The 9,915-nt window shown below is 30.5% G+C and overlaps 1 protein-coding gene across 1 annotated transcript; it reads left to right on the forward strand.

The window, feature by feature from the left end:
- Window positions 1-25: 25 nt before the first annotated feature.
- Window positions 26-3,307, forward strand: LOC110900960. Its single transcript, XM_022147814.1, has 3 exons — window positions 26-233; window positions 339-1,556; window positions 1,644-3,307. Exons 1-3 carry the CDS (start codon window positions 26-28, stop codon window positions 3,305-3,307), a joined length of 3,090 nt encoding a protein of 1,029 aa, XP_022003506.1.
- Window positions 3,308-9,915: the final 6,608 nt, after the last annotated feature.

Consider the following 9,915-nt stretch of genomic DNA (forward strand, 5'->3'; position numbering starts at 1 on the left):
CATGATGCAAAATTACTTAGATGCTATGGCGTTATGTCGGAAGTATGGGTATCCTGATTTCTTTATCACAATCACATGTAATCCGAAATGGCCTGAGATTGTAAGATTTATTGGTGACTCTTTAATTAAGCCAGAAGACAGACTTGACATACTTTGTCGATTGTTTAAGATGAAACTTGATGAATTGATAAAAGATATGAAGCAAAAAACTTTTTTTGGCGATATTAATGCAGGTATGTCAATACATCAGCTACTTTCAATTTATACAATTTTTTGGTCTTTCCATACATTATATTTAATTTTTTTTACTTATCGTTAATATATTTTTTGTTTTGTAGTTGTTTATACAGTTGAGTTTCAGAAGCGTGGTTTGCCACATGCGCATATTTGCTTATTTATGAAAGCTGATCATAAGCTTCCTACGGTTGAACACATTGATCCCTTTATATCAGCTGAAATTCCTGATAAGAACGAGGATCCTGAATTGTATTCTCTTGTGAGTGACTTTATGATTCATGGTCCTTGTGGACATGCCAACATGAAATGTCCATGCATGGTTGGGAACCGTTGTTCTAAGAATTTTCCAAAGAGTTTTTTGGATTCCACTTCCATTGATTCTGATGGATTTCTCGTTTATAGGAGAAGAGATTCTGGTCACACAGTTGTGAAGAAAGGCATTACTTTAGACAATAGGAGTGTGGTTCCATACAACAAAAAGCTACTTAAAAGATATCAGGCGCACATCAACGTGGAATGGTGCAATCAGGCTGGCTCGATAAAGTATTTGTTTAAATACATTAATAAAGGACCTGATCGAGCCACTGTTGCTGTTTTTGATTCAGACAGAGGCCCCGATGAGGAGATTCCAAAAGATGAAATTAAAGAGTATTACGAAGCTAGATATGCTTCCGCATATGCAGCCAGCTGGAGAATATTTGCCAATGATGTTCATTATCGGTATCCTTCTGTTATGAGATTACCCTTTCATCTTCCAGGACAACAAAATGTTGTATTTAGTTGTGACGATGATATTGAGGATGTCCTAAACAAACCTCAAGTAAATTCCTCTATTTTCTTAGAATGGATGAAGATGAACAATTCTAAGCCTGAAGCAAGAGAACTTACTTATGTTGAGTTTCCTACAAAATATGTGTGGAAGTTAAAAGATCGTTGCTGGCAGGAACGCCAAAATTATGTTGTTATTGGGAGAATTTGTTCTGCGTCTCCTTCTCTTGGTGAGGCTTATTACCTAAGAATTCTTCTTACTAAGGTTAAAGGACCACGATCATTTGAAGAAATAAGAACATATGATGGTGTTGTTTATCCTACGTTTAGGGATGCGTGTTATGCACGTGGCCTGTTAGATGATGACAATGAATATATTGAGTGTATTAAAGAATCCAGTTTCACTGGAAACGGTCATTATCTTCGTTCTTTGTTTGCAACACTTCTATTGTCTAATACGCTTTCTAGACCTGAAGTTGTTTGGGAGAAAACGTGGGAGCTATTGTCCGAGGACATTTTATACAATATGCGGAAAGATTCTGGCATGAGCGGTATGTTTTTTATCCTTTTGTTATATTTTGTTATGTTATATTTTCAAGTTGTTTCGTTATATTAAATAATTTTTCTTATCATTGTAGATTTCGTTGTTTCTGACGAACGTTTAAAGAATATAATGTTGTCGAAAATCGAAAAATTCCTTCTTCGTAATGGATCCAGCTTGCACAGGTTCTCACCAATGCCTTATCCTGATGATGACTATCTAATGTCCGAGAGCAACCGTTTGATAAACGAGGAGCTTTCTTTTGACACGGATGAAGTTACGGCTGAGTTCAATAATCTTCACAGGTATCTAAACGGCGATCAAAGAGCAGTGTATAATGAAATTATGGATGCTGTTCGGATTGGTAAGGGTGGTGTGTTTTTTGTGTACGGTTATGGTGGTACGGGCAAGACTTTTCTGTGGAAAACTTTAGGTGCTTCCATTAGATGCAATAGACATATTGTTATTAATGTCGCTTCAAGTGGTATTGCATCTTTGTTGTTATCACGAGGTCGTACTACTCACTCTCGATTTCATATTCCAATTAATGTCAATGAAGATTCGGTTTGCCATATAAAGCCTAATACTGAAATTGCGAATCTTCTATATGAAGCCAAGTTGATTATTTGGGACGAGGCACCGATGATACACAAACATGCTTTCGAGGCTCTTGATCGTACAATGAAGGATGTTTTGAGTGTTTTTGATTCACGAAATTCAGAACTTCCATTTGGTGGGAAAGCTATCGTCTTTGGTGGTGACTTTAGACAAATCGTACCTGTTGTACAAAATGGAAGCAGGCAAGATATCGTAAACGCCTCTTTATGTTCATCCCACATCTGGTCCAGTTGCAAGGTGTTGAAATTGACAACCAACATGCGTTTGTCGGTTGGATCCAGTAGCTCAAACGTCGAGGAGATAAATGAATTTGGTAAATGGCTTCTTGACATCGGCGAAGGTAATGTTGGTGATTCTATCGATGGTGATGCAAATATTGAAATACCTGCTCATCTCTTAATAACTGATGAAAATGATCCAATTCAAGGTTTGATTGACTTTGTATATCCTTCAGTTCTTCATCGTTACAAAGACCGTGACTACTTTTCTGAGAGAGCTATACTCGCTCCTAAGAATGAAGTTTTTCATGAGATAAATGACCGTTTGCTTGATTTGTTTCCCGGTCAAGAAGTAGAGTATCTTAGCTCTGATAGTTTACGTCCGACTGAGGAAATTAACGATCCGTTACATCAAGATTTGTATAATCCAGGTGTGTTAAACAGTGTGAAAGTATCAGGGTTACCAAATCATAGATTGGTATTAAAATTGGGTGTTCCGGTTATGCTTTTGAGGAATATTGATCAGCAAAACGGTTTGTGTAATGGTACGCGTCTTCAAATCACACGTCTTGGTAAACGTGTTATTGAGGCTGAGATATTATCAGGAAGTAATGTTGGATCAAGAACTTACATCCCAAGAATTAGCATGATACCATCTGACAAGAAAATACCCTTCAAATTTCAACGAAGGCAATTTCCAATAACCGTATGTTTTGCGATGACTATTAACAAAAGTCAAGGACAATCTCTATCGAGAGTTGGTATATACCTGAGAGACCCCGTGTTCTCACATGGTCAGCTTTATGTTGCGTTGTCGAAGGTAAAGACTAAGGATGGCGTTAAGGTTTTAATATTCGACAAAGATGGGAGGCCAACAAATAAAACTACAAACGTTGTTTACAAAGAAATATTCGGGAAATTGTAGTTTAAAATTTTGTTATGAGTTGTATTCGGGAAATATGGTGTGTTTTTTTGTATGCTTTTATTGTATGTTGGGTTTTTTCAATTCCATGTCTGTAGGATATTTATATAATGACTATGTATTTTGTTTTATTTTTTTATGGTTTTTCATTGTTATATCAATAGAAGATGATATTACTATGTATAAATATAACATATAAACAAAAACTAGAACATGTAGATATTTTTAGTCACGGTTACATAATATAAGTCCAAACTACATAATTATCGTAACTATTAAACATGTTAACCTACTAGAAAACAACTGATAACACTACATAACTTACTTTACTTTCTAAACATTAGCCAAAATTACTATATATTATGGTTCAACCCTGTTTCAAAGTTTAAACAATCACCACTAGCGGAAAACGCCGGAAAGGAAGAAAACACAAATATCTGGAAAGTACTGGAACTTGCAATGATCACCTTCTTGTATGTTGTTATCCTTTAGCCATTTCGGCCAGCCTTTCACCACATACTTGATACTGTTTTTATTTGTTTCTGCCCTAACATCATGTTTTGTCTCCACATTCTGCCTGTTGGCGATCTTAACTTTCAAGGTTTCGTCAATTCCTGTGATCCGTGCTACTTCAACTGGTATGCGCTATAAGTTTCAAAACATAACAATAATTTCCATTAAAATTATATTGACGTACTTAATTTAAAAAATACAAAACTTAATCAAATTATGTAAACATATTTGATGGCTATTAACATATTTTTGTTGTCAGAACTTACAAAGCGTTTCGTGTATGGCACAATAAATATCAACGGACCAATATCATCATCATCACGGTCCTCTGAGTCATCCGAAGAGTCTTCAGAATCCGATATGACGAAAACATCGTTTTCAATTCCAGCCATTCTACGAGACATATAAAACGTTAACCCGTTTAAAATATAATACAAACTATAACAAATAATGCAATTATTTTGTTGTACTTTAAATGAATGACATACATACGTTAAATACGTTTATTTGTTTTGATGTTTCATTTCTATTGTATTTGAATTACTTTAAAGGTATGTCATACATATCCTATATTATTAATCATTTTTTATCAATCTAAATTACCCAATTGTATAAGACAATACATAAGAAAACAAAATTACGTTAAACGTCTTTGTTGTTACATCTTTTATTACCCAATAAGTCAATAGACGGGAACAAGTTTTCTATATACCCTAATCGTATTAGACAACTCATAATTGTTTCGTTTAAGATAATGATAGTTTATTGAACTTTAACATTTATCATATAATCGTTTATTCCAACATCTGTTATCACACATATAAACAATACTATTATAGAACTGCTATCACAAAAAACTATTTGATTACAAATAAAGAATGATTCATTGTTGAATATTATGCTATACACATATTTTAATTCATGAGATAAAATATAAATATATAACTTTAATAAAATCTTATGTCAGTTATTGATGAAAAGAGAATACTGAATCAAAATTTTTTTATGCAACAACCAAAACCATTTAATCATCCAAATCAAACTATAAACCAAGAAAATCCTATGTTTAATAAGATTGTCAACAGAATATTTAAACGGAATCACATTATTAACCCAAAATACTAAAGTTACAAGCACATGCAATACATATAATCCCTTTTAATTTTACATAAATACATATAATACATATAATCCCTAAATAATTGAGTTTTCTTAACAACTACTTACACTCCGATTTCACGTCTACTTACTCATTACTCGCTTAAAAAGAAACATCATATGGGTTATTTGGAAAAATTATCAGAATTTTCTGTTGAGAGTAACAACATAACAGTCGGCATAGAACTTATCGGAGATTAGATCGGAAAATACCTTTACTAATGTGTTCTTCAACCTTCTTTTGTGTTCTTCTTGAGCTATGTGAAGGATAGTGAAGTGATGTTTCAGTAGTTATTGATGTGTATATGGTGTAATGATGATTGTCATAGATATTATAAAAGAGATAATTATTTGTAATTTAAAATTCGTTTATTTTATTATTTACATTTAACTTTGTTTTCTATTTTCAATATTTACTAAAATAATTACTGTAAATACTTAATTCATAATTATTTGGTGAAGATGCAATAGATTCTATGTTCAACATTTACCTATATTTATTTTGTTTTATATTTCCAATATTTAGTCTAATAACTTACATACATACTTAATCAAAAAAATATTTGGTAACTTTATTTTAAAATCAATTTATAAATGAATTTGCATTGGATCCAACCATTTATTCCAAATTTTTCATTTATAATTTTGAAATATAAATAATGTTGACTTAATAAATGAAATATATTTCGTGATATAGTATTTTACTAATATATAACTTGAAAATCATATAAAGTTTATATATATATTCAAAGTATATAATATATAATTATGTAACTAACAATACGAAATATATATTCAAAGTATTTAATATATAATTATTTAAATTTAATAAATTTTACTATTTTTTTAGATACCCAATGCTATTTTATCGTTTCTTTGGTTTCCCAGTTTAATACAGCTTTAACTCTAGCAGTTAAACAAGACGTGTGCAATGAGAGGCGTAAGGTATGCAAATTGTATTTGGATGGCGAAAGATGTAATTTACTACATTGCTTACCGGTTTCTAATAACACTTCTATGTAGTTTAGAAAGACATATTATCAAATTTATAGTTTCATTTAACTAATTATTTTTTTTATATTAAGAACCAACTTTATAACTGCTATTGAGATTGATTTTTATAAAAAAAAATTAATTTTAATTCAGGTTCTTTTATTAGTCACCAATTACGTAAACAATCTGGTTGACCTATAAGTAATTACAATTTAATTTGTAAATATATATATATATATATTCAACATATATATATAGATTCACAACTATTTGTAAAAGATACTAAGTTTACGTACATTTCAAAATTTTCTATATCATACAAACATCAACAACTTATTATGTAAACATATATACTTAAACATTGATAATCACCAAACATTGATTCACAATAGCAACCTTACTTACATACTAAAATATGGTTTATGGGTGATGATATAACATTAATTGTCTTTAAACTTAAACTACCAAGTAACAAAATAAAACATCATAACCACTATTTACGTGTCCAAAACAAAATTAACATAAAATAAGTAGCATAAAATAGTCATGATTTGTTCTACACTAACACCTTCATCATTAGAGTAGTTGTTAACCTGCATTAACCCCATCCACGTGTGATAAGATAAGGAGATTTCCTTCACTTACAAATGTGAAATGCAATGTGTCACCCAAACGAAGGCCATTATCCTTCATGAACATCGGCCAACCTTCGATTGCATACCTTACAGCATCTCCATTCTTCTGTCGCCTAAGATTCATATCGATGGTTTTTCCATTCATGTTTATCACTTTTAACTCATGCACCTTATTTCTGAATCCGACAAATTTTACAACATTGGCAGGCATTCTCTGCATGAATGCCATAATTAACAAGTAAATTAGGCTTATGCATGTTATATTATTTCTGTTTGTTATTGAATAAGTTAAAAAATACATACCATGAGGTTTCCACTTTTTGTTGTGAATTCATATTTACCACTTCCATGAACAGTATTTATCCTTGCAACAACTTTTCGTTCAACATCTGGTTTCTTCAAAGCCTTATCATTTCTCTTTCTTTGTTCGTTTACCTTATTTTATAACAAATACATTATATATACAGTAATATCTTAATTTATAATAAATAGTGATTTATCAATGTTGTTATCTTAAATATACTTACCAACCGGTTCCGAGTTCTCTGTCCAACTGTGGAGACTTTTGGCATATCAACTTCTGTCCCACATATCAGCTCCTTATTGTCAGTTGCATGACAGTACTCCTCAACCTGTTTTCCTTTATTGTTAACCTGTTAACAGAAAAACTAACTTTAGATAACAATAACCAATGATTATTAGCTAAATATGTCTACATATATTAATGAAACAAATCATCTATTATTAAGTTTGAAATAATTACGTCATCTTTTGTTGGTTGGTTTGTGTCTTCTCTCATTGAAATATTTGTTTCTTCCTTCCACTTTTCTTTTCCAGCAATGTTTTTATTCACCTCCTCTTTCTTACTAACTTCATCATTCTGTGTATCATAATTAAAAATATTACAAAATCTGATTGCAATCTATTTTATTCTACATAAATGTAAATTTAGTACCTCAGAAAGCATCTCATCCATCAACTCATCATCATCACAAAATGTCTGTTATATAATAACATATGTAAATAAGTCGTATTTATTAGTAAACCATTATAGTTTAGTTGAAAATACTTACAAACTGAACGTTTTTGTAGTATGTGTCTTTAGGTATTTCCTGCACAGAATCATCTTCACTTTCTTCTTTGTTGGTCAAAACAACCTCAACTCCTCGACGATAAATTTTTAACTCAAATGTGTTGATGTCCGTCTTCATCAACAACAGTATATCATCATCTTCTATACCAAGATCATGAAATAACTTTGGACAACCTTTTGTAAAAACATAGATATCATTTATTTTGTCCAACTTTCCAAATCTGACCTGCTGCATATATTTTATAAGAATCGTTCACTGGCGTGTAAGAGTAATTTTTCGTGACATACGCTTCTGGAATCACCTAAAAAGTTATATAGCATTTTATTGTTAATTATAGATGTATACCATTCCTTTTTCAACTATAAAAAAAGTGATTCGTACATATTAGTATACTTACTATTATCTTTAAAATGCCTTAATAGGTTTACTGTTATAAAGGATTCACTACACATGTTATCGACGAAACAATCCATTTGGATATTCTTATCTTCGATTATCCTTAAGCGCAATAACGTCTGCTTTGTCAACTGAAGATCCGTTACCACGTCACGCTATCCGTCAGTGATAACAGATTCCCCACTTACACTTCTTAAAGAAACTGGCCAACTTCTTTCACTTTCATGATGTATCCATAACTTTCTTCTTTGCCAATAATCACCATATACAGTCTTAACAAAATCAGTTGGCAGGACCTGTGTATAAATTTATGTCATAGATCATATGTAACACAATTTATATATACTTTTTTTCTAACATTTGTAACATACCACGTTTAACGATGAATCCTCATCTAACACAGCTATGCATGATAAACTCATTTTTATATACCTGTAACATATAAACAACTGTTAAAAATATTTAGTATTCAACTTGAATTCATACATATAAGTTGATATGAATAACAAAATTACATCTTAAGCAATACTAGATATACGTTTTTCTTAATTTTACTGTATTATTTTTATATTTCTAGACTGTATTCTGATATTATTTAACCAATAATATCAGTATTCCTATTCCTAATTCATATTCTACATAAAATCTGTATATGTAGATTTTCAATAATACAACATACAAAAAGATACACAAAATATATTAACCAAATAACTTTATTCACCCAAATTGTATACTTTGAAAGACATACAATACAATCTAATCCCTCTTAGATACACATAACATACACAACATTCAGTTTTATAAAAACCTAAACCAGATTTGACGTCTAAATTTTAAGTACCCGCATACAAAGCCCTTTTCATTCAAGAAAAAACTTTTCAATTTTAATTTTTATGTTATAAAGTATTCAATCATCCAAATATAAGCACAGTAAATCAAGAAATTTTAAATTTCACAACAAGATCTACATAATATATCAACCAAAAAATATAATTAACCGAAATTCTATACTTTCCAACACATGCAATACAATCTAATATCTTTTTGATACACATAAGATACACAACATTTATTTTCATTAAAAAACTAGAACCTGATTTCACGTCAAATTTTGCAATAATCGTCGGAAACAAGTCGGTAAAGTAAGTGAAAGCGAAATTTCCCGTTCAACTGATTAGATAAGTAGTGTGTAAATCAAAGCGAAGATTGCCGGTAAAATGATCGGAAAATAAGTCGGTAAAGTAACTTTACCAATTTCTTCTTCAACCGCCGTTTGCAAGTTTCTTGAGCCTTGTGACTTTTGATTGAAGATGTTATGCGTGTTGAAGCAAATGTCAGTTGATAGGTGATTTTTCTGTTAGTTATTTTAAATTTAATATTTAACTAATGATATTTTTATTTTGTATATATCGGTTTCTTATATCATATTACATTAACGTATTTTTTTGGCCATTATTTATTCAATATTATACATAAATAGATATTGACTATTTAGTACCCAGATTTTAAAAATCTGTTAAATTTTTTATTACTACCAACATTTTACGAATAAGTTAAATTTTTTATTACCCATTTACATTAAATTGTATATTTTTGTCCCAATATTCACTTGAATAATAATTTACATAAATAGTTACAACAACTTATGATTGTATTGTATTTTTAATTATAAATTTGCAATTTTCTCTTATAAATACATACTCATAATTTTTTCTTTCATTCTATGTGCTACAGTGCTATTTTATTGTTAGTCTACTTTCTGAATTTTCGTGTTTGGGTTAACATGTATCGTCATGGTCCGTATTTTATCATAACTATACTT

Source organism: Helianthus annuus, chromosome 13 (assembly GCF_002127325.2).
Source record: "Helianthus annuus cultivar XRQ/B chromosome 13, HanXRQr2.0-SUNRISE, whole genome shotgun sequence".
NCBI lineage: Eukaryota > Viridiplantae > Streptophyta > Magnoliopsida > Asterales > Asteraceae > Helianthus > Helianthus annuus.

Excerpts from the sequence above, each read along its gene's own strand:
- LOC110900960 (XM_022147814.1), top strand. The coding sequence starts at position 26 with ATGGCGTTATGTCGGAAGTATGGGTATCCTGATTTCTTTATCACAATC. Across the intron at positions 234-338 it reads TTTTGGCGATATTAATGCAG|TTGTTTATACAGTTGAGTTT; the intron begins GTATGTCAATAC and ends TTTGTTTTGTAG. Across the intron at positions 1,557-1,643 it reads GAAAGATTCTGGCATGAGCG|ATTTCGTTGTTTCTGACGAA; the intron begins GTATGTTTTTTA and ends TTATCATTGTAG.